Source organism: Salmo trutta, unplaced genomic scaffold (genome assembly GCF_901001165.1).
Source record: "Salmo trutta unplaced genomic scaffold, fSalTru1.1, whole genome shotgun sequence".
NCBI lineage: Eukaryota > Metazoa > Chordata > Actinopteri > Salmoniformes > Salmonidae > Salmo > Salmo trutta.
In genome coordinates, this window is record NW_021822911.1 from 13,901,269 (window position 1) to 13,926,514 (window position 25,246).

General features: G+C 41.4%; 2 protein-coding genes across 2 annotated transcripts in view; one reads left to right on the forward strand and one right to left on the reverse strand.

Annotated features, from left to right (window-relative positions):
* The window catches only part of LOC115186636 (zinc finger protein 271-like), a gene marked incomplete at both ends in the record, with an annotated part of 131,931 nt that overhangs the window by 43,063 nt on the left and 63,622 nt on the right, over positions 1-25,246 (forward strand). The window lies entirely within an intron of this gene.
* LOC115186634 (uncharacterized) overlaps positions 1-25,246 on the reverse strand; it is a 40,323-nt gene that overhangs the window by 9,350 nt on the left and 5,727 nt on the right. Inside the window, 11 exon segments of the mRNA XM_029746202.1 lie at positions 146-381; positions 6,031-6,153; positions 6,630-6,758; positions 9,662-9,790; positions 11,118-11,246; positions 14,254-14,382; positions 16,109-16,237; positions 17,500-17,628; positions 19,137-19,190; positions 19,336-19,464; positions 24,751-24,869. Of these exon segments, the coding sequence (XP_029602062.1) occupies positions 146-381; positions 6,031-6,153; positions 6,630-6,758; positions 9,662-9,790; positions 11,118-11,246; positions 14,254-14,382; positions 16,109-16,237; positions 17,500-17,628; positions 19,137-19,190; positions 19,336-19,464; positions 24,751-24,818 (1,384 nt within the window). The 5' untranslated portion in view covers positions 24,819-24,869.

The window sequence follows — 25,246 nt, forward strand, 5'->3', positions numbered from 1 at the left end:
GATGTGTATCAGACATATTCATTGACAGGATGAAAAGTGGATCTTCCACAACTACAGTAACTTATATTATCTCATATTATTGTAGTTAACTACATTGAAATCGTATTGAGGTATTGACTTAGCACAGGTCTGCAAGTGCTCTTACTGTTTTCAGAGCCTCTTGCATCATTGGGTTCCCTCAGGTTCTGTAGTACAGGAAGTGTTCTGGATCTCTTTCTACACTGAGGACAGTCATAGTCTCCTGAAGGAGCAGGTTTCTCCCAGTAACTGGTGATGCACTGTCTGCAGAACCTGTGTCCACAGGTGAAAGAGACTGGATCCCTCAGCACCTGCTGACACACTGCACACCTGGACTGATCCTCTGGCAGAGTAGACCATCCACTACAGAGATAAAGGAGAGAGAGATACTGATCCTCTAACAGAGTAGACCATCCACTACAGAGATAAAGGAGAGAGAGATACTGATCCTCTAACAGAGTAGACCATCCACTACAGAGATAAAGGAGAGAGAGATACTGATCCTCTAACAGAGTAGACCATCCACTACAGAGATAAAGGAGAGAGAGATACTGATCCTCTAACAGAGTAGACCATCCACTACAAAGATAAAGGAGAGAGATACTGATCCTCTAACAGAGTAGACCATCCACTACAGAGATAAAGGAGAGAGAGAGATACTGATCCTCTGACAGAGTAGACCATCCACTACAGAGATAAAGGAGAGAGAGATACTGATCCTCTAACAGAGTAGACCATCCACTACAGAGATAAAGGAGAGAGAGATACTGATCCTCTAACAGAGTAGACCATCCACTACAGAGATAAAGGAGAGATACTGATCCTCTAACAGAGTAGACCATCCACTACAGAGATAAAGGAGAGAGATACTGATCCTCTAACAGAGTAGACCATCCACTACAGAGATAAAGGAGAGAGAGATACTGATCCTCTAACAGAGTAGACTATCCACTACAGAGATAAAGGAGAGAGATACTGATCCTCTAACAGAGTAGACCATCCACTACAGAGATAAAGGAGAGAGAGAGATACTGATCCTCTAACAGAGTAGACCATCCACTACAGAGATAAAGGAGTGAGAGATACTGATCCTCTAACAGAGTAGACCATCCACTACAGAGATAAAGGAGAGAGAGATACTGATCCTCTAACAGAGTAGACCATCCACTACAGAGATAAAGGAGAGAGAGATACTGATCCTCTAACAGAGTAGACCATCCACTACAGAGATAAAGGAGAGAGAGATACCGATCCTCTAACAGAGTAGACCATCCACTACAGAGATAAAGGAGAGAGAGATACTGATCCTCTAACAGAGTAGACCATCCACTACAGAGATAAAGGAGAGAGAGATACTGATCCTCTAACAGAGTAGACCATCCACTACAGAGATAAAGGAGAGAGAGATACTGATCCTCTAACAGAGTAGACCATCCACTACAGAGATAAAGGAGAGAGAGATAATGATCCTCTAACAGAGTAGACCATCCACTACAGAGATAAAGGAGAGAGAGATACTGATCCTCTAACAGAGTAGACCATCCACTACAGAGATAAAGGAGAGAGAGATACTGATCCTCTAACAGAGTAGACCATCCACTACAGAGATAAAGGAGAGAGAGATACTGATCCTCTAACAGAGTAGACCATCCACTACAGAGATAAAGGAGAGAGAGATACTGATCCTCTAACAGAGTAGACCATCCACTACAGAGAGAAAGAGGAGAGAGATACTGATCCTCTAACAGAGTAGACCATCCACTACAGAGATAAAGGAGAGAGAGATACTGATCCTCTAACAGAGTAGACCATCCACTACAGAGATAAAGGAGAGAGAGATACTGATCCTCTAACAGAGTAGACCATCCACTACAGAGATAAAGGAGAGAGAGATACTGATCCTCTAACAGAGTAGACCATCCACTACAGAGATAAAGGGAGAGAGAGATACTGATCCTCTAACAGAGTAGACCATCCACTACAGAGATAAAGGAGAGAGAGATACTGATCCTCTAACAGAGTAGACCATCCACTACAGAGATAAAGGAGAGAGAGATACTGATCCTCTAACAGAGTAGACCATCCACTACAGAGATAAAGGAGAGAGAGATACTGATCCTCTAACAGAGTAGACCATCCACTACAGAGATAAAGGAGAGAGAGATACTGATCCTCTAACAGAGTAGACCATCCACTACAGAGATAAAGGAGAGAGAGATACTGATCCTCTAACAGAGTAGACCATCCACTACAGAGATAAAGGAGAGAGAGATACGGATCCTCTAACAGAGTAGACCATCCACTACAGAGATAAAGGAGAGAGAGATACTGATCCTCTAACAGAGTAGACCATCCACTACAGAGATAAAGGAGAGAGAGATACTGATCCTCTAACAGAGTAGACCATCCACTACAGAGATAAAGGAGAGAGAGATACTGATCCTCTAACAGAGTAGACCATCCACTACAGAGATAAAGGAGAGAGAGAGAGATACTGATCCTCTGACAGAGTAGACCATCCACTACAGAGATAAAGGAGAGAGAGATACTGATCCTCTAACAGAGTAGACCATCCACTACAGAGATAAAGGAGAGAGAGATAATGATCCTCTAACAGAGTAGACCATCCACTACAGAGATAAAGGATAGAGAGATACTGATCCTCTAACAGAGTAGACCATCCACTACAGAGATAAAGGAGAGAGAGATACTGATCCTCTAACAGAGTAGACCATCCACTACAGAGATAAAGGAGAGAGAGATACTGATCCTCTAACAGAGTAGACCATCCACTACAGAGATAAAGGAGAGAGATACTGATCCTCTAACAGAGTAGACCATCCACTACAGAGATAAAGGAGAGAGAGAGATACTGATCCTCTAACAGAGTAGCCCATCCACTACAGAGATAAAGGAGAGAGAGATACTGATCCTCTAACAGAGTAGACCATCCACTACAGAGATAAAGGAGAGAGAGATATCGATCCTCTAACAGAGTAGACCATCCACTACAGAGATAAAGGAGAGAGAGATACTGATCCTCTAACAGAGTAGACCATCCACTACAGAGATAAAGGAGAGAGAGATACTGATCCTCTAACAGAGTAGACCATCCACTACAGAGATAAAGGAGAGAGAGATACTGATCCTCTAACAGAGTAGACCATCCACTACAGAGATAAAGGAGAGAGAGATAATGATCCTCTAACAGAGTAGACCATCCACTACAGAGATAAAGGAGAGAGAGATACTGATCCTCTAACAGAGTAGACCATCCACTACAGAGATAAAGGAGAGAGAGAGATACTGATCCTCTAACAGAGTAGAACATCCACTACAGAGATAAAGGAGAGAGAGATACTGATCCTCTAACAGAGTAGCCCATCCACTACAGAGATAAAGGAGAGAGAGATACTGATCCTCTAACAGAGTAGACCATCCACTACAGAGATAAAGGAGAGAGAGATATCGATCCTCTAACAGAGTAGACCATCCACTACAGAGATAAAGGAGAGAGATACTGATCCTCTAACAGAGTAGACCATCCACTACAGAGATAAAGGAGAGAGAGATACTGATCCTCTAACAGAGTAGACCATCCACTACAGAGATAAAGGAGAGAGAGATACTGATCCTCTAACAGAGTAGACCATCCACTACAGAGATAAAGGAGAGAGAGATAATGATCCTCTAACAGAGTAGACCATCCACTACAGAGATAAAGGAGAGAGAGATACTGATCCTCTAACAGAGTAGACCATCCACTACAGAGATAAAGGAGAGAGAGATACTGATCCTCTAACAGAGTAGAACATCCACTACAGAGATAAAGGAGAGAGAGATACTGATCCTCTAACAGAGTAGACCATCCACTACAGAGATAAAGGAGAGAGAGATACTGATCCTCTAACAGAGTAGACCATCCACTACAGAGATAAAGGAGAGAGAGATACTGATCCTCTAACAGAGTAGACCATCCACTACAGAGATAAAGGAGAGAGAGAGAGATACTGATCCTCTGACAGAGTAGACCATCCACTACAGAGATAAAGGAGAGAGAGATACTGATCCTCTAACAGAGTAGACCATCCACTACAGAGATAAAGGAGAGAGAGATAATGATCCTCTAACAGAGTAGACCATCCACTACAGAGATAAAGGATAGAGAGATACTGATCCTCTAACAGAGTAGACCATCCACTACAGAGATAAAGGAGAGAGAGATACTGATCCTCTAACAGAGTAGACCATCCACTACAGAGATAAAGGAGAGAGAGATACTGATCCTCTAACAGAGTAGACCATCCACTACAGAGATAAAGGAGAGAGATACTGATCCTCTAACAGAGTAGACCATCCACTACAGAGATAAAGGAGAGAGAGAGATACTGATCCTCTAACAGAGTAGCCCATCCACTACAGAGATAAAGGAGAGAGAGATACTGATCCTCTAACAGAGTAGACCATCCACTACAGAGATAAAGGAGAGAGAGATATCGATCCTCTAACAGAGTAGACCATCCACTACAGAGATAAAGGAGAGAGAGATACTGATCCTCTAACAGAGTAGACCATCCACTACAGAGATAAAGGAGAGAGAGATACTGATCCTCTAACAGAGTAGACCATCCACTACAGAGATAAAGGAGAGAGAGATACTGATCCTCTAACAGAGTAGACCATCCACTACAGAGATAAAGGAGAGAGAGATAATGATCCTCTAACAGAGTAGACCATCCACTACAGAGATAAAGGAGAGAGAGATACTGATCCTCTAACAGAGTAGACCATCCACTACAGAGATAAAGGAGAGAGAGAGATACTGATCCTCTAACAGAGTAGACCATCCACTACAGAGATAAAGGAGAGAGAGATACTGATCCTCTAACAGAGTAGACCATCCACTACAGAGATAAAGGAGAGAGATACTGATCCTCTAACAGAATAGACCATCCACTACAGAGATAAAGGAGAGAGAGATACTGATCCTCTAACAGAGTAGACCATCCACTACAGAGATAAAGGAGAGAGAGATACTGATCCTCTAACAGAGTAGACCATCCACTACAGAGATAAAGGAGAGAGAGATACTGATCCTCTAACAGAGTAGACCATCCACTACAGAGATAAAGGAGAGAGAGATACTGATCCTCTAACAGAGTAGAACATCCACTACAGAGATAAAGGAGAGAGAGATACTGATCCTCTAACAGAGTAGACCATCCACTACAGAGATAAAGGAGAGAGAGATACTGATCCTCTAACAGAGTAGACCATCCACTACAGAGATAAAGGAGAGAGAGATACTGATCCTCTAACAGAGTAGACCATCCACTACAGAGATAAAGGAGAGAGAGATACTGATCCTCTAACAGAGTAGACCATCCACTACAGAGATAAAGGAGAGAGAGATACTGATCCTCTAACAGAGTAGACCATCCACTACAGAGATAAAGGAGAGAGAGATACTGATCCTCTAACAGAGTAGACCATCCACTACAGAGATAAAGGAGAGAGAGATACTGATCCTCTAACAGAGTAGACCATCCACTACAGAGATAAAGGAGAGAGAGATACTGATCCTCTAACAGAGTAGACCATCCACTACAGAGATAAAGGAGAGAGAGAGAGATACTGATCCTCTGACAGAGTAGACCATCCACTACAGAGATAAAGGAGAGAGAGATACTGATCCTCTAAGAGAATAGACCATCCACTACAGAGATAAAGGAGAGAGATACTGATCCTCTAACAGAGTAGACCATCCACTACAGAGATAAAGGAGAGAGAGAGATACTGATCCACCAACAGAGTAGACCATCCAATACAGAGATAAAGGAGAGAGAGAGAGAGAGAGATATACTGATCCACTAACAGAGTAGACCATCCACTAGAGATATAGGAGGGTGCAGTAATTACTCTAATAAACTCAGTTACAACAAATTACAACAACATAGCTATATGACATCTTGAACATTCTCAAATTACAACAACAAAAATCTGGTGACGTACCTTCGGTCAAAGGTGATTGATCTTCCACCACTGGAATTAACAGGACGATCCATGGAGAAGTCACTGTTCATAGACAGACAGCTGGGAACAGTACACTGTGCTGTCTGAGTGTGGTAGTAGCCTCTGGAATGAATAACATGTCCACAACGCCATTACTAGAATTTTTGATTCTTCACAAACCAGTGTGCCTGAGACCTACCACAATGCCCCGTTCAAAGGGACTTAGATATTTTGATTTGCTCATTCACCCTCTGAATGGCACACATACACAATCCATGTCTCAATTGTCTCAAGGCTTGACGCTAATTATTTAACCTGTAACCTCCCCTTCATCTACACAGATTGAAGTGGGTTTAACAAGTGACGTAAATAAGGGATCATTGCTTTCACCTGGATTCACCTTGTCAATCTATGTAATGGAAAAAGCAGGTGTTCATAATGGTTTGTGCACTACAGTGTCTTAAAATATATGATATACACAACAAAAGATAAGCAGATGCTTTACAGTAAATACTCAGACACACAAAATACATCTGGTTTCAGATCTTGAAGTTTCTCCTCTTCAATAGTAATATCATCAATTCTGACCAGTAACTTACCTGGGGTCAACGGTCCCTGATCCATAACTAAAATAAATGGGATGATCCATAGAGAAGTCACTCTTCATGGACAGATGACTGGGTACTGGAGAGATTGATCTCTGGAGAGACTGAGTTTGCTTGGAGATTCTGGAAAACATAATAAATCACCATGAAACTTCATTTTAAAATATGTAGTGTAGCATCTGTGTCATCTGACCACTTCCATATTGAGCGAGTCCCTGGTACTTCCTGCTTTAGTTTTTGCTTGTAATCAGGAATCAGGAGGATAGAATTATGGTCAGATTTGCCAAATGGAGGGCGTGGAAGAGCTTTGTATGCATCTCTGTTTGTGGAGTAAAGGTGGCCTAGGATTTTTTCCCCCCTGGTTACACATGTGACATGCTGGTAAAAATTTGGTAAAACTGATGTAAGTTTGCCTGCATTAAAGTCCCCGGCCACTAGGAGCGCCGCTTCTGGGTGAACATTTAGTTGTTTTCTTATGGCCTTACAGAGTTGCTTGAGAGCGGTTTTAGTGCCAGCTTCGCTTTGTGGTGGTAAATAGACGGCTACAAATACTACAGATGAGAACTCTCTTGGTAGATAGTGTGGTCTACAGCTTATCATGAGGTACTCTACCTCAGGCGAGCAATACCTCGAGACTTCTTTAATATTAGATATCGCACACCAGCTGTTATTGACAAAAAGACACACAACCCCACAGGGATGCTGGCCCATGTTGACTCCTATGATTCCCACAGTTGTATCATGTTAGCTGCATGTCCTTTCGGTGGTGGACCATTCTTGATACACACGGGAAACAGTTGAGCATGAAAAACCCAGCAGCGTTGCAGTTCTTGACACAAATCGGTGTGCCTGGCAGCAAGTAAGTAAAATAAATAGGTTTTGATTATGTTTTAATGGTAATGGGGAGATACGTAAATACCAACAAAATCACTTTTTGGTCAGTGTGTGTGTGTGTGTGTGTGTGATTAAACTATTAAACTGTACAAGAACGCTTAGAAGGCTGCTAAAATTATAAATATCGGTTATCGGTTTCGGGTTGTTTGACAAGAAAAATACTGGATATCGGGTTGTTTGGTAAGGAAAATACTGGATATCGGGTTGTTTGGCAAGGAAAATATCGGATATCGGGTTGTTTGGTAAGGAAAATACTGAATATCGGGTTGTTGGCAAGGAAAATATCGGATATCGGTATCGAGTTGTCTGGTAAGGAAAATACTGGATATCAGGTTGTTTGGCAAGGAAAATACTGGATATCGGTATCGGGTTCTTTGGCAAGGGAAATATTGGATATCGGGGTGTTTGGCCAGGAAAATACTGGATATCGGTATCAGGTTGATTGGCAAGTAAAATATCAGATATCGGGTTGTTTGGCAAGGAAAATACTGAATATCGGGTTGTTTGGCAAGGAAAATACTGGATATCGGGTTGTTTGGCAAGGAAAATACTGGATATCGGGTTGTTTGGCAAGGAAAATACTGGATATCGGTATCGGGTTGTTTGACAAGGAAAATATCGGATATGGGTATCGGCCAAAAATGTCACATCGGTGCATCCCTATTAAACCCGTCTCCTCCTCTTCATCTACACTGACTGAAGTGGATTTAGCAAGTGGCATCAATAAGGGATCATTGCTTTCACCTGGATTCACCTTGTCAATTATGTCGTGGAAAAAGCAGATATTCATAATGTTTTGTACACTCAGTGTCTTCAAATAATTGACATAAACAACAAATTATAAGCAGATGCTTTACAGCAGTGGTTCTCCAACCAGTCAATCTTCAAGGCATTCCTAGTCGATCACCAAATATTTCTGTAGAAAAGCCAACCAACTATAAAGGCTTGCGCTCCTTTTTTAAAATCATGTTGAGTTGTTGCCGGTAGGTGCACTTAATTCAAAAGTCCTGCGCAACGGGTAAGCAAAGTGTTCCCATGAGACAAACTCTGCCTTCCCAGAGGACTGGCAAATCTGTGACTAAATCGAGTGCACCTACTGCGTAGATAGCTCAAATCACTGTGGCTACAGAGCTTCCATGACTCTGGCCACAGCCAAGTTTAATAGGCTTACGTAAGATTTAATATCTTTTAAAACCATGACCACAGAGAGACTGTCAATGAATACAGCAAAGAGCTGCTGTTTTTATGAGAGTTCATGTTTAAGTTTATTTTCAGCACGGTCAGTGTTTACATAAAACTATTTTACAAAACGCACTTCTCCATACTTCTGCTCGGACTGCATCGCCAATGAAAGAGTAGCCAAGTATCGATTTCCCTGCGGTTTATTATTATTAGCAGCTCGTCGTGTCGATTTTAATATTTAGGAATTTTTCGCTTTCTCTGGTCATAGGAACAACATGAATTTGTGCATGAGGCAGATGCGGTGCGACTCGAGTTTGGCCATCAGGTGGAAGACGGTGTCCCCCCTCTCTGGTCAGTCTCACCGGAGGAAAGGAAGGAGAGAGCAGGGACAGTGAGAGGTGGTTGGGAACAATCATTTTGAATCCAACTCGGAAATCCATGTCGGAAACTCAGGCATATTTCTAGAGCTCCAACTTTTCGACCTGAAGTTCACTGACCTCGTGATTTGACCTCGTTGACCTTCAGATGCAGACACCATCAGTCCAGTAGAATAAAAAGCTATTTATTTCAATTCTTGCTCCACAGTGCCTCACAAGTGCTAAACCAACTGATCTATTTTGTTATCAAAGCTAGAGTTTTGAAATATAGTATGGTCTGATTAATAACAATATTGGCAGTCCAATCATATAGCCTAATGCTGGGATAATGTATTAGGCCTACTGCCCAAACCTCATTCCTACAAACTGTTTGTGTGAGGTTAATGTAAAAAAAAACTGTTTACTGCTGTAAATCTCAGCTTGCTTTTTAACTGTGAAAGTGATCTAGACTTAGAAAAGGTTGGTGACCACTGCTGTACAGTACATACTCAGATACACAAAATGCATCTGGTTTCAGATCTTGAAGTTTCTCCTCTTCAATAGAAATATCATCAATTCTGACCAGTAACTTACCTGCTTCCAACGGTCTCTGATCCATCACTAAAATAAATGGGATGATCCATAGAGAAGTCACTCTTCATAGACAGATGACTGGGTACTGGAGAGACTGATCTCTGGAGAGACTGAGTTTGCTTGGAGATTCTGAAAAACAAAATGAATCACCATGTAAGTACATTTCAAAATGCATCCAAATTATATATCAATAGATTACATACATTACATAAAGCATTAAAATATATGCCATTACATAAAGCAAAAGACATACACTGAGTGTACAAAACATTAAGAACACCCTCCTAAGTGCCCCCCCCACCTTTTTGCCCTAAAATTTGCCTCAACTTGTCAAGGCATTGACTCTTCAAGGTGTAGAAAGCGTTCCACAGAGATGCTGGCCCATGTTGACTCCTATGATTCTCACAGTTGTGTCAAGTGGGCTGGATGTCCTTTAGGTGGTGAACCATTCTTGAGATACACGGGAAACTGTTGACATGAAAAACCCAGCAGCGTTGCAGTTCTTGATACAAATCGGTGCGCCCGGCAGCAAGTAAGTAAAATATATAGGTTTTGATTATGTTTTAATGGTAATGGGGACATACGTAAATGCCAACAAAATAACTTTTTGCTCAGTGTGTGTGTGTTTCAACTATTTAACTGTACTAGAATGCTTAGAAGGCAGCTAAAATTGTAAATATCGGTTATCGGTATCGAGTTGTTTAGCAAGGAATATACTGGATATCGGTATTGGGTTGTTTGGCAAGGAAAATACTGAATATCGGCATTGGGTTGTTTGGCAAGGAAAATATCGGATATCGGTATCGTGTTGTTTGACAAGGAAAATATCGGATATCGGTATTGGGTTGTTTGACAAGGAAAATATCGGATATCGGGTTATTTGGCAAGGAAAATATCATATATCGGGTTGTTTGGCAAGGAAAATATCATATATCGGGTTGTTTGGCAAGGAAAATATCAGATATCGGTTTGTTTTGCAAGGAAAATATCAGATATCGGGTTGTTTGGCAAGAAAAATACTGGATATCGGTATCGGGTTGATTGGCAAGAAAAATATTGGATATCGGGTGGTTTGGCAAGGAAAATACCAGATATCGGATTCGGGTTGTTTTAAAAGGAAAATACTGGATGTGGGTATCGGCCAAAAATGTCATATCGGTGCATCCCTATTAAACCCGTCTCCTCCCCTTCATCTACACTAATTGAAGTGGATTTAAGTGGCATCAATAAGGGATCACTGCTTTCACCTGGACTCACCTTGTCAATCTACGTCGTGGAAAAAGCAGGTGTTCATAATGTTTTGTACACTCACTGTATAAAAAATATATGACATGAACAACAAATGATAAGCAGATGCTTTACAGTATATACTCAGATACACAAAATACATCAGGTTTCAGATCTTGAAGGTTCTCCTCTTCAATAGAAATATCATCAATTCTGACCAGTAACTTACCTGGGGTCAAAGGTCCCTGATCCACTACTAAAATGCATAGGATGATCCATAGAGAAGTCGCTCTTCATGGACAGATGACTGGGTACTGGAGAGACTGATCTCTGGAGAGACTGAGTTTGCTTGGAGATTCTGAAAAACAAAATGAATCACCATGTAAGTACATTTCAAAATGCATCCAAATTATATATCAATAGATTACATACATTACATAAAGCATTAAAATATATGCCATTACATAAAGCAAAAGACATACACTGAGTGTACAAAACATTAAGAACACCCTCCTAAGTGCCCCCCCCCCCACCTTTTTGCCCTAAAATTTGCCTCAACTTGTCAAGGCATTGACTCTTCAAGGTGTAGAAAGCGTTCCACAGAGATGCTGGCCCATGTTGACTCCTATGATTCTCACAGTTGTGTCAAGTGGGCTGGATGTCCTTTAGGTGGTGGACCATTCTTGAGATACAAGGGAAACTGTTAAGCATGAAAAACCCAGCAGCGTTGCAGTTCTTGATACAAATCGGTGCGCCCGGCAGCAAGTAAGTAAAATATATAGGTTTTGATTATGTTTTAATGGTAATGGGGACATATGTAAATGCCAACAAAATAACTTTTTGGTCAGTGTGTGTGTGTTTCAACTATTTAACTGTACTAGAATGCTTAGAAGGCAGCTAAAATTGTAAATATCGGTTATCGGTATCGAGTTGTTTAGCAAGGAATATACTGGATATCGGGTTGTTTGGCAAGGAAAACACTGGATATCGGTATTGGGATGTTTGGCAAGGAAAATACTGGATATCGGGTTGTTTGGCAAGGAAAATAGTGGATATTGGTATCGAGTTGATTGGCAAGGAAAATATTGGATACCGGGTAGTTTGGCAAGAAAAATATCGGATATCGGGTGGTTTGGCAAGGAAAATACCAGATATCGGTATCGGGATGTTCGAAAAGGAAAATATCTGATATCGGTATCGTGTTGTTAGGAAAGGAAAGTATTGAACATTGATATCGGGTTGTTTGACAAGGAAAATATTGGATATGGGTATCGGCCAAAAATGTCATATCGGTGCATCCCTATTAAACCCGTCTCGTCCCCTTCATCTACACTGACTGAAGTGGATTTAACAAGTGACATCAATAAGGGATCATTGCTTTCACCTGGATTCACCTTGTCAATTATGTCGTGGAAAAAGCAGATGTTCATAATGTTTTGTACACTCAGTGTCTTCAAATAATTGACATAAACAACAAAATACTGGATATCGGTATCGGGTTCTTTGGCAAGGGAAATATTGGATATCGGGGTGTTTGGCCAGGAAAATACTGGATATCGGTATCAGGTTGATTGGCAAGTAAAATATCAGATATCGGGCTGTTTGACAAGGAAAATACTGGATATTGGGTTGTTTGGCACGGAAAATACTGGATATCGGTTTCGGGTTGTTTGACAAGGAAAATACTGGATATCGGTTTGTTTGGCAAGGAAAATATTGGATATCGGGTTGTTGGCAAGGAAAATATCGGATATCGGTATCGAGTTGTCTGGTAAGGAAAATACTGGATATCAGGTTGTTTGGCAAGGAAAATACTGGATATCGGTATCGGGTTGTTTGACAAGGAAAATATCGGATATGGGTATCGGCCAAAAATGTCACATCGGTGCATCCCTATTAAACCCGTCTCCTCCTCTTCATCTACACTGACTGAAGTGGATTTAGCAAGTGGCATCAATAAGGGATCATTGCTTTCACCTGGATTCACCTTGTCAATTATGTCGTGGAAAAAGCAGATATTCATAATGTTTTGTACACTCAGTGTCTTCAAATAATTGACATAAACAACAAATTATAAGCAGATGCTTTACAGCAGTGGTTCTCCAACCAGTCAATCTTCAAGGCATTCCTAGTCGATCACCAAATATTTCTGTAGAAAAGCCAACCAACTATAAAGGCTTGCGCTCCTTTTTTAAAATCATGTTGAGTTGTTGCCGGTAGGTGCACTTAATTCAAAAGTCCTGCGCAACGGGTAAGCAAAGTGTTCCCATGAGACAAACTCTGCCTTCCCAGAGGACTGGCAAATCTGTGACTAAATCGAGTGCACCTACTGCGTAGATAGCTCAAATCACTGTGGCTACAGAGCTTCCATGACTCTGGCCACAGCCAAGTTTAATAGGCTTACGTAAGATTTAATATCTTTTAAAACCATGACCACAGAGAGACTGTCAATGAATACAGCAAAGAGCTGCTGTTTTTATGAGAGTTCATGTTTAAGTTTATTTTCAGCAAGGTCAGTGTTTACATAAAACTATTTTACAAAACGCACTTCTCCATACTTCTGCTCGGACTGCATCGCCAATGAAAGAGTAGCCAAGTATCGATTTCCCTGCGGTTTATTATTATTAGCAGCTCGTCGTGTCGATTTTAATATTTAGGAATTTTTCGCTTTCTCTGGTCATAGGAACAACATGAATTTGTGCATGAGGCAGATGCGGTGCGACTCGAGTTTGGCCATCAGGTGGAAGACGGTGTCCCCCCTCTCTGGTCAGTCTCACCGGAGGAAAGGAAGGAGAGAGCAGGGACAGTGAGAGGTGGTTGGGAACAATCATTTTGAATCCAACTCGGAAATCCATGTCGGAAACTCAGGCATATTTCTAGAGCTCCAACTTTTCGACCTGAAGTTCACTGACCTCGTGATTTGACCTCGTTGACCTTCAGATGCAGATACCATCAGTCCAGTAGAATAAAAAGCTAATGTTTTAAATTCATGCTCCACAGTGCCTCACAAGTGCTAAACCAACTGATCTATTTTGTTATCAAAGCTAGAGTTTTGAAATATAGTATGGTCTGATTAATAACAATATTGGCAGTCCAATCATATAGCCTAATGCTGGGATAATGTATTAGGCCTACTGCCCAAACCTCATTCCTACAAACTGTTTGTGTGAGGTTAATGTAAAAAAAAACTGTTTACTGCTGTAAATCTCAGCTTGCTTTTTAACTGTGAAAGTGATCTAGACTTAGAAAAGGTTGGTGACCACTGCTGTACAATACATACTCAGATACACAAAACACATCAGGTTTCAGATCTTGAAGTTTCTCCTCTTCAATAGAAATATCATCAATTCTGACCAGTAACTTACCTGGGGTCAAAGGTCCCTGATCCACTACTAAAATATATTTGATGATCCATAGAGAAGTCGCTCTTCATGGACAGATGACTGTGTACTGGAGAGACTGATCTCTGGAGAGACTGAGTTTGGTTGGAGATTCTGAAAAACAAAATGAATCACCATGTAAGTACATTTCAAAATGCATCCAAATTATATATCAATAGATTACATACATTACATAAAGCATTAAAATATATGCCATTACATAAAGCAAAAGACATACACTGAGTGTAAAAAACATTAAAAACACCCTCCTAATACTGAGTGCCCCCCCACCTTTTTGCCCTAAAATTTGCCTCAACTCGTCAAGGCATTGACTCTTCAAGGTGTAGAAAGCGTTCCACAGAGATGCTGGCCCATGTTGACTCCTATGATTCTCACAGTTGTGTCAAGTGGGCTGGATGTCCTTTAGGTGGTGGACCATTCTTGAGATACACGGGTAACTGTTGACATGAAAAACCCAGCAGCGTTGCAGTTCTTGATACAAATCGGTGCGCCCGGCAGCAAGTAAGTAAAATATATAGGTTTTGATTATGTTTTAATGGTAATGGGGACATACGTAAATGCCAACAAAATAACTTTTTGCTCAGTGTGTGTGTGTTTCAACTATTTAACTGTACTAGAATGCTTAGAAGGCAGCTAAAATTGTAAATATCGGTTATCGGTATCGAGTTGTTTAGCAAGGAATATACTGGATTTCGGTATTGGGTTGTTTGGCAAGGAAAACACTGGATATCGGTATTGGGTTGTTTGGCAAGGAAAACACTGGATATCGGTATTGGGTTGTTTGGCAAGGAAAATACTGGATATCGGGTTGTTTGGCACGGAAAATACTGGATATCGGGTTGTTTGGCAAGGAAAATACTGAATATCGGGTTGTTTGGCAAGGAAAATACTGGATATCGGGTTGTTTGGCAAGGAAAATATCAGATATCGGATATCGGGTTGTTTGGCAAGGAAAATATCAGATATCGGGTTGTTTGGCAAGGAAAATATCGGATATCGGGTTGTTTGGCAAGGAAAATATCAGATATCGGATATCGGGTTGTTTGGCAAGGAAAATATCAGATATCGGGTTGTTTGGCAAGGAAAATATCGGATATCGGGTTGTTTGGTAAGGAAAATATCGGATATCGGGTTGTTTGGCAAGGAAAATTTCGGATATCGGGTTGTTTAGCAAGGAAAATACTGGATATCGGGTTGTTTGGCAAGGAAAATACTGGAAATCGGGTTGTTTGGCAAGGAAAATATCAGATATCGGGTTGTTTGGCAAGAAAAATACTGGATATTGGTATCGGGTTGATTGGCAAGGAAAATATTGGATACCGGGTAGTTTGGCAAGAAAAATATCGGATATCAGGTGGTTTGGCAAGGAAAATACCAGATATCGGTTTCGGGTTGTTCGAAAAGGAAAATATCTGATATCGGTATCGTGTTGTTAGGAAAGGAAAGTATTGAACATTGATATCGGGTTGTTTGACAAGGAAAATATTGGATATGGGTATCGGCCAAAAATGTCATATCGGTGCATCCCTATTAAACCCGTCTCGTCCCCTTCATCTACACTGACTGAAGTGGATTTAACAAGTGACATCATTAAGGGATCATTGCTTTCACCTGGATTCACCTTGTCAATTATGTCGTGGAAAAAGCAGGTATTCATAATGTTTTGTGCACTCACTGTATAAAAAATATATGACATAAACAACAAATGATAAGCAGATGCTTTACAGTATATACTCAGACACACAAAATACATCTGGTTTCAGATCTTGAAGGTTCTCCTCTTCAATAGAAATATCATCAATTCTGACCAGTAACTTACCTGGGGTCAAAGGTCCCTGATCCACTACTAAAATGTATAGGATGATCCATAGAGAAGTCGCTCTTCATGGACAGATGACTGTGTACTGGAGAGACTGATCTCTGGAGAGACTGAGTTTGCTTGGAGATTCTGAAAAACAAAATGCATCACCATGTAACTGCATTTCGAAATGTATCAAAATTATATATCAATAGATTACATACATTACATAAAGCATTAAAATATATGCCATTACATAAAGCAAAAGACATACACTGAGTGTACAAAACATTAAGAACACCCTCCTAAGTGCCCCCCCCACCTTTTTGCCCTAAAATTTGCCTCAACTTGTCAAGGCATTGACTCTTCAAGGTGTAGAAAGCGTTCCACAGAGATGCTGGCCCATGTTGACTCCTATGATTCTCACAGTTGTGTCAAGTGGGCTGGATGTCCTTTAGGTGGTGGACCATTCTTGAGATACACGGGAAACTGTTGACATGAAAAACCCAGCAGCGTTGCAGTTCTTGATACAAATCGGTGCGCCCGGCAGCAAGTAAGTAAAATATATAGGTTTTGATTATGTTTTAATGGTAATGGGGACATACGTAAATGCCAACAAAATAACTTTTTGCTCAGTGTGTGTGTGTTTCAACTATTTAACTGTACTAGAATGCTTAGAAGGCAGCTAAAATTGTAAATTTCGGTTATCGGTATCGGGTTGTTTAGCAAGGAATATACTGGATATCGGGTTGTTTGGCAAGGAAAACACTGGATATCGGTATTGGGATGCTTGGCAAGGAAAATACTGGATATCGGGTTGTTTGGCTAGGAAAATACTGGATATCGGGTTGTTTGGCAAGGAAAATACTGGATATTGGTATCGGGTTGATTGGCAAGGAAAATATTGGATACCGGGTAGTTTGGCAAGAAAAATATCGGATATCAGGTGGTTTGGCAAGGAAAATACCAGATATCGGTATCGGGATGTTCGAAAAGGAAAATATCTGATATCGGTATCGTGTTGTTAGGAAAGGAAAGTATTGAACATTGATATCGGGTTGTTTGACAAGGAAAATATTGGATATGGGTATCGGCCAAAAATGTCATATCGGTGCATCCCTATTAAACCCGTCTCGTCCCCTTCATCTACACTGACTGAAGTGGATTTAACAAGTGACATCATTAAGGGATCACTGCTTTCACCTGGATTCACCTGGTCAGTCTATGTCCTGGAAAAAGCAGGTGTTCATAATGTTTTGTACACTCACTGTATAAAAAATATATGACATAAACAACAAATGATAAGCAGATGCTTTACAGTATATACTCAGATACACAAAATACATCAGGTTTCAGATCTTGAAGGTTCTCCTCTTCAATAGAAATATCATCAATTCTGACCAGTAACTTACCTGGGGTCAAAGGTCCCTGATCCATTACTAAAATATATTTGATGATCCATAGAGAAGTCGCTCTTCATGGACAGTTGACTGGGTACAGGAGAAACTGATCTCTGGAGAGACTGAGTTTGGTTGGAGATTCTGAAAAACATAATGAATCACCATGTAACTACATTTCAAAATATATCAAAATGATATATCAATAGATTACATACATTACATAAAGCATTAAAATATATGCCATTACACAAAGCAAAAGACATACACTGAGTGTACAAAACATTAAGAACACCCTCCTAAGTGTCCCCCCCCCCCTTTTTACCCTCAAAACAGCCTCAACTTGTCAAGGCATTGACTCTTCAAGGTGTAGAAAGCGTTCCACAGAGATGCTGGCCCATGTTGACTCCTATGATTCTCACAGTTGTGTCAAGTGGGCTGGATGTCCTTTAGGTGGTGGACCATTCTTGAGATACACAGGAAACTGTTGACATGAAAAACCCAGCAGCGTTGCAGTTCTTGATACAAATCGGTGCGCCCGGCAGCAAGTAAGTAAAATATATAGGTTTTGATTATGTTTTAATGGTAATGGGGACATACGTAAATGCCAACAAAATAACTTTTTGCTCAGTGTGTGTGTGTTTCAACTATTTAACTGTACTAGAATGCTTAGAAGGCAGCTAAAATTGTAAATATCGGTTATCGGTATCGGGTTGTTTGGCAAGGGATATACTGAATATCGGCATTGGGTTGTTTGGCAAGGAAAATACTGGATATCGGTATTGGGTTGTTTGGCAAGGAAAATATTGGATACCGAATTGTTTGGCAAGAAAAATATCGGATATCGGTGGTTTGGCAAGGAAAATACCAGATATCGGTATCGGGATGTTCGAAAAGGAAAATATCGGATATCGGTATCGTGTTGTTTGACAAGGAAAATATCGGATATCGGTATCGGGTTGTTTAACAAGGAAAATATCGGATATGGGTATCGGTATTTGACAAGGAAAATATTGGATATCGGTATTGGGTTGTTTGGCAAGAAAAATACTGGATATCGGGTTGTTTGGCAAGGAAAATATCAGATATCGGGTGGTTTGGCAAGAAAAATACTGGATATCGGTATCGGGTTGTTTGGCAAGGAAAATATCAGATATCGGGTTGTTTGGCAAGGAAAATATCAGATATCGGGTTGTTTGGCAAGAAAAATACTGGATATCGGTATCGGGTTGATTGGCAAGGAAAATATTGGATATCGGGTGGTTTGGCAAGGAAAATACCAGATATCGGATTCGGGTTGTTCGAAAAGGAAAATATCTGATATCGGTAACGGGTTGTTTGAAAAGGAAAATACTGGAAATCGCTATCGGGTTGTTTTGCAAAAAAAATATTGGATACCGGGATGTTTGGCAAGGAAAATATCAGATATCGGTGGTTTGGCAAGGAAAATATCGGATATCGGGTTGTTTGGCAAGGAAAATATTGGATATTGATATCGGGTTGTTTGACAAGGAAAATACTGGATGTGGGTATCGGCCAAAAATCTCATATCGGTGCATCCCTATTAAACCCGTCTCCTCCCCTTCATCTACACTGATTGAAGTGGATTTAAGTGGCATCAATAAGGGATCACTGCTTTCACCTGGACTCACCTTGTCAATCTCCGTCGTGGAAAAAGCAGGTGTTCATAATGTTTTGTACACTCACTGTATAAAAAATATATGACACAAACAACAAATTATAAGCAGATGCTTTACAGTATATACTCAGATACACAAAATACATCAGGTTTCAGATCTTGAAGGTTCTCCTCTTCAATATAAATATCATCAATTCTGACCAGTAACTTACCTGGGGTCAAAGGTCCGTGATCCACTACTAAAATGTATAGGATGATCCATAGAGAAGTCGCTCTTCATGGACAGATGACTGGGTACTGGAGAGACTGATCTCTGGAGAGACTGAGTTTGCTTGGAGATTCTGAAAAACAAAATGAATCACCATGTAACTGCATTTCAAAATGTATCAAAATTATATATCAATAGATTACATACATTACATAAAGCATTAAAATATATGCCATTACACAAAGCAAAAGACATACACTGAGTGTACAAAACATTAAGAACACCCTCCTAATATTGAGTGTCCCCCCCCCTTTTTACCCTCAAAACAGCCTCAACTTGTCAAGGCATTGACTCGTCAAGGTGTAGAAAGCGTTCCACAGAGATGCTGGCCCATGTTGACTCCTATGATTCCCACAGTTGTGTCAAGTGGGCTGGATGTCCTTTGGGTGGTGGACCATTCTTGAGATACACGGGAAACTGTTAAGCATGAAAAACCCAGCAGCGTTGCTGGCGGAGATCTTTGTGGGCTATACTCGGCCTTGTCTTAGGATGGTAAGTTGGTGGTTGGAGTCATCCCTCCAGTGGTGTGGGGGCTGTGCTTTGGCAAAGTGGGTGGGGTTATATCCTGCCTGTTTGGCCCTGTCCGGGGGTATCATCGGATGGGGCCACAGTGTCTCCTGACGCCTCCTGTCTCAGCCTCCAGTATTTATGCTGCAGTAGTTTATGTGTCGGGGGGCTAGGGTCAGTCTGTTACATCTGGAGTATTTCTCTTGTCTTATCCGGTGTCCTATGTGAATTTAAATACACTCTCTCTAATTCTCTCTTTCTCTCTTTTTTTTCTCTCTCTCGGAAGACCTGAGCCTTAGGACCATGCCTCAGGACCACCTGGAATGATGATTCCTTGCTGTCCCCAGTCCACCTGGCCGTGCTGCTGCTCCAGTGTCCAACTGTTCTGCCTGCGGCTATGGAACCCTGACCTGTTCACCGGACGTGCTACCTGTCCCAGACCTGCTGTCCCAGACCTGCTGGAACCCTGACCTGTTCACCGGACGTGCTACCTGTCCCAGACCTGCTGTTTTCAACTCTCTAGAGACAGCAGGAGCGGTAGAGATACTCTCAAAGATCGGCTATGAAAAAGCCAACTGACACTTACTCTTGAGTTGCTGACTTGTTGCACCCTCGACAACTACTATGATTATTATTATTTGACCATGCTGGTCATTTATGAACATTTGAACATCTTGGCCATGTTCTGTCATAATCTCCACCCCGGCACAGCCAGAAGAGGACTGGCCACCCCTCATAACCTGGTTCCTCTCTAGGTTTCTTCCTAGGTTTTGGCCTTTCTAGGGAGTTTTTCTTAGCCACCGTGCTTCTACACCTGCATTGCTTGCTGTTTGGGGATTTAGGCTGGGTTTCTGTACAGCACTTTGAGAATATCAGCTGATGTAAGAAGGGCTATATAAATAAATGTGATTTGATTAACACAAATCTGTGCACCTGGCAGTGATTGGTGTGGATTCAACAAGTGACATCAACAAGGGATCATAGCTTTTCATGTTTCAAGGAGCGGGAGTCTAACCTGGAAGCCTATAAGAAATCCCTCTATGCCCTCCGACGAACCATCAAACAGGCAAAGCATCAATACAGGACTGAGATCGAATCAAACTACACCAGCTCTTCCAGACGACTGTGTGATCACGCTCTCAGCAGTCGATGTAAGACCTTTAAACAGGTCAACATTCACAAGGCCGCAGGGCCAAACGGATTACCAGGATGTGTACTGCGAGCATGCGCGGACCAACTAGCAAGCGTCTTCACTGACATCTTCAACCTCTCCCTGTCCGAGTCTATAATACAAACATATTTTAAGCAGACCATCATAGTCCCTGTGCCCAAGAACACTAAGGTAGCCTGCCTAAATGACTACCGACCCGTAACACTCATGTCTGTTGCCATGAAGTGCTTTGAAAGGCTGGTCATGGGTCACATCAACACCATTAACCCAGAAACCCAAGACCCACTGCAATTTGCATACCGCCCCAACAAATCCACAGATGATGCAATTTCTATTGCACTCCACACTGCCCTTTCCCAGCTGGACAAAAGGAACACCTTTGCGAGAATGCTATTCATTGACTACAATTCAGCAATCAACACCATAGAGCCTTCTAAGCTAATCAACAAACTAAGGACCCTGGGACTAAACACCTCCCTCTGCAACTGGTTCCTGGACTTCCTGATAGGCCGCACCCAGGTGGTACGGGTAGGTAACAACACATCCGCCACACTGATCCTCAACACAGGGGCCCCTCAGGGGTGCGTGATCAGTCCCCTCCTGTACTCCTTTTCATTCATGGCTGCACAGCCAGGCACGACTCCAACACCATCATTAAGTTTGCTGATGACACAACAGTGGTAGGCCTGATCACTGACAACGATGAGACAACCTATAGGGAGGTCAGAGACCTGGCCGTGTGGTCCCAGGACAACAACCTCTCCCTCAACGTGATCAAGACAAAGGAGATGATTGTGGACTACAGGAAAAGGAGGACCGAGCAGGACCCCCATTCTCATCGACAGGGCTGTAGTGGAGCAGGTTGAGAGCTTCAAGTTCCTTGGCATCCGCATCACCAACAAACTAACATGGTCCAAGCACACCAAGTCAGTCGTGAAAAGGGCACGGCAAAACCTATTCCCTCTCAGGAGACTGAAAAGATTTGGCATGGGTCCTCAGATCTTCAAAAGGTTCTACAGCTGCACAATCAAGAGCATCCTGACTGGTGGCATCACTGCATGGTATGGCAACTGCTATCCAGGACCTCTATACCAGGCGGTGTCAGAGGAAGGTCCTAAAAATTGTCAAAGACTCCAGCCACCGTAGTCATAGACTGTTCTCTCTGCTACCGCACAGCAAGCGGTACCGGAGTGCCAAGTCTAGGCCCAAGAGGCTTCTAAACAGCTTCTACCCCAAAGCCATAAGACTCCTGAACATCTAATCAAATGGCCACCCAGACTATTTGCATTGCCCCCCCCCCCATATGCCGCTGCTACTCTCTATTATCATCTATGCATGGTCACTTTAATAACTCTACCTACATGTACATATTACCTCGACTAACCGGTGCCCCCGCACATTGACTCTGTACCGGTACCCCCCTCTATATAGTCTAGCAATTGTTATTTTTACTGCTACTCTTTACTTTTATCTCTTATTCTTATTCATACTTTTTTAAACTGTATTGTTGGTTAGGGGCTTGTAGGAAAGCATTTCACTGTAAGGTCTACACCTGTTGTATTCGGCACATGTGACTGATAAAATTTGATTTGATTCACCTTGTCAATCTACGTCATGGATAAAGCAGGTGTTCATAATGTTTTGTACACTCAGTGTCTTAAAATATATGACATAAACAACAAATTATAAGCAGATGCTTAACAGTATATACTTGAGGTTGACCGATTAATCGGAATGGATTAGGGCCGATTTCAAGTTTTCATAACAATCGGAAATCGGTATTTTTGGACACCGATTGTGGCCGATTTCTTTTTACACCTTTGTTTAACTAGGCAAGTCAGTTAAGAACAAATTCTTATTTCCAATGACGGCCTAGCAACAGTGGGTTAACTCCCTTGTTCAGGGGCAGAATGACAGATTTTTACCTTGTCAGCTCGGGGATTCATTTTTGCAGCCTTCTGGTTACTAGTCCAACGCTCTAACCACCTGCCTTACATTGCACTCCACGAGGAGCCTGTGTGGCAGGCTGACTACCTGTTACGCGAGGGCAGCAAGAAGCCAAGGTAAGTTGCTAGCTAGCATTAAACTTATCTTATAAAAAACAATCAATCTTAACATAATCACTAGTTAACTACACATGGTTGATGATATTACTAGTTTATCTAGCTTGTCCTGCTTTGAATATAATCGATGCGGTGCCTGTTAATTTCTCATCGAATCACAGCCTACTTTGCCAAACGGGTGATGATTTAGCACTGTCATTGCACCAATGTGTACTTAACCATAAACATCAATGCCTTTCTTTAAAATCAATACACAAGTATATATTTTTAAACCTGCATATTTAGTTAATATTGCCTGCTAACTTGAATTTCTTATAATTAGGGAAATTGTGTCACTTCTCTTGCGTTCCGTGCAAGCAGTCAGGGTATATGCAGCAGTTTGGGCCGCCTGGCTCGTTGCAAACTGTGTGAAGTCCATTTATTCCTAACAAAGACCGTAATTAATTTGCTAGAATTGTACATAATTATGACATAACATTGAAGGTTGTACAATGTAACAGTAATATTTACACTTAGGGATGCCACCCGTTAGATAAAATACGGACCGGTTCCGTATTTCACTGAAAGAATAAACGTTTTGTTTTCGAAATGATAGTTTCCAGATTCTACCATATTAATGACCAAAGGCTTGTATTTGTGTGTGTTATTATGTTATAATAAGTCTATGATTTGATATTTGATAGAGCAGTCTGACTGAGCGATGGTAGGGAGCAACAGGCTCGTAAGCATTTATTCAAACAGCACTTTTGTGCGTTTGCCAGCAGCTCTTCACTGTGCTTCAAGCATTGAGCTGTTTATGACTTAAAGCCTATCAACTCACGAGATTAGGCTGGTTTAACTGATGTGAAATGGCTAGCTAGTTAGCCGGGTGCGCGCTAATAGGTTTTCAATCGGTGATGTCACTCGCTCTGAGACCTTGAAGTAGTTGTTCCCCTTGCTCTGCAAGGGCCGCGGCTTTTTGTGGAGCGATGGGTAACGATGCTTCGAGGGTGGCTGTTGTCGATGTGTTCCTGGTTCGAGCCCAGGTAGGAGCGAGGAGAGGGACGGAAGCTATACTGTTACACTGGCAATACTAAAGTGCCTATAAGAACATCCAATAGTCAAAGGTATATGAAATACAAATCGTATAGAGAGAAATAGTCCTATAATAACTACAACCTAAAACTTCTTACCTGGGAATATTGAAGACTCATGTTAAAAGGAATCACCAGCTTTCATATGTTCTCATGTTCTGAGCAAGGAACTTAAACGTTAGCTTTTTTACATGGCAAATATTACACTTTTACTTTCTTCTCCAACACTTTGTTTTTGCATTATTTAACCCAAATTGAACATGTTTCATTATTTATTTGAGGCTAAATTGATTTTGTTGATGTATTATAATAAGTTAAAATAAGTGTTCATTCAGTATTGTTGTAATTGTCATTATTACAAATAAAAAATCCTCCGATTAATCGGTATCTGCTTTTTTCGGCCCTTCAATAATCGGTATCGGCGTTGAAAAATCATAATCGGTCGACCTCAAGTATATACTCAGATACACTAAATACATCTGGTTTCAGATCTTGAAGATTCTCCTCTTCAATAGTAATATCATCAATTCTGACCAGTAACTTACCTGGGGTCAAAGGTCCCTGATCCATCACTAAAGTGTATAGGATGAGCCATAGAGAAGTCACTCTTCATGGACAGATGACTGGGTACTGGAGAGACTGATCTCTGAGGTGGTTGGAGATTCTGGAAAAAATTATAAATCACCATGAAACCACATTTTAAAATATATCCAAACTATATTTCAATAGATAAAATACATAACATAAATCATTCAAATCTGTGCCATTACATAAAGTAACATTAAGAACACGCTCCTAATATTGAGTGTCCCCCCCTCTTTTTTGTCCTGAACAGCCTCAACTCATCAGGACATGGACACTACAAGGTGTAGAAAGCGTCCCACAGAGATGCTGGCCCCATGTTGACTCCAATGCTTCCCACAGTTGTGTCAAGTTGGCTGGATGTCCTTTAGGTGGTGAACCATTCTTGAGATACACGGGAAACTGTTGACATGAAAAACCCTGCAGCGTTGCAGTTCTTGACACAAATTGGTGCGCATG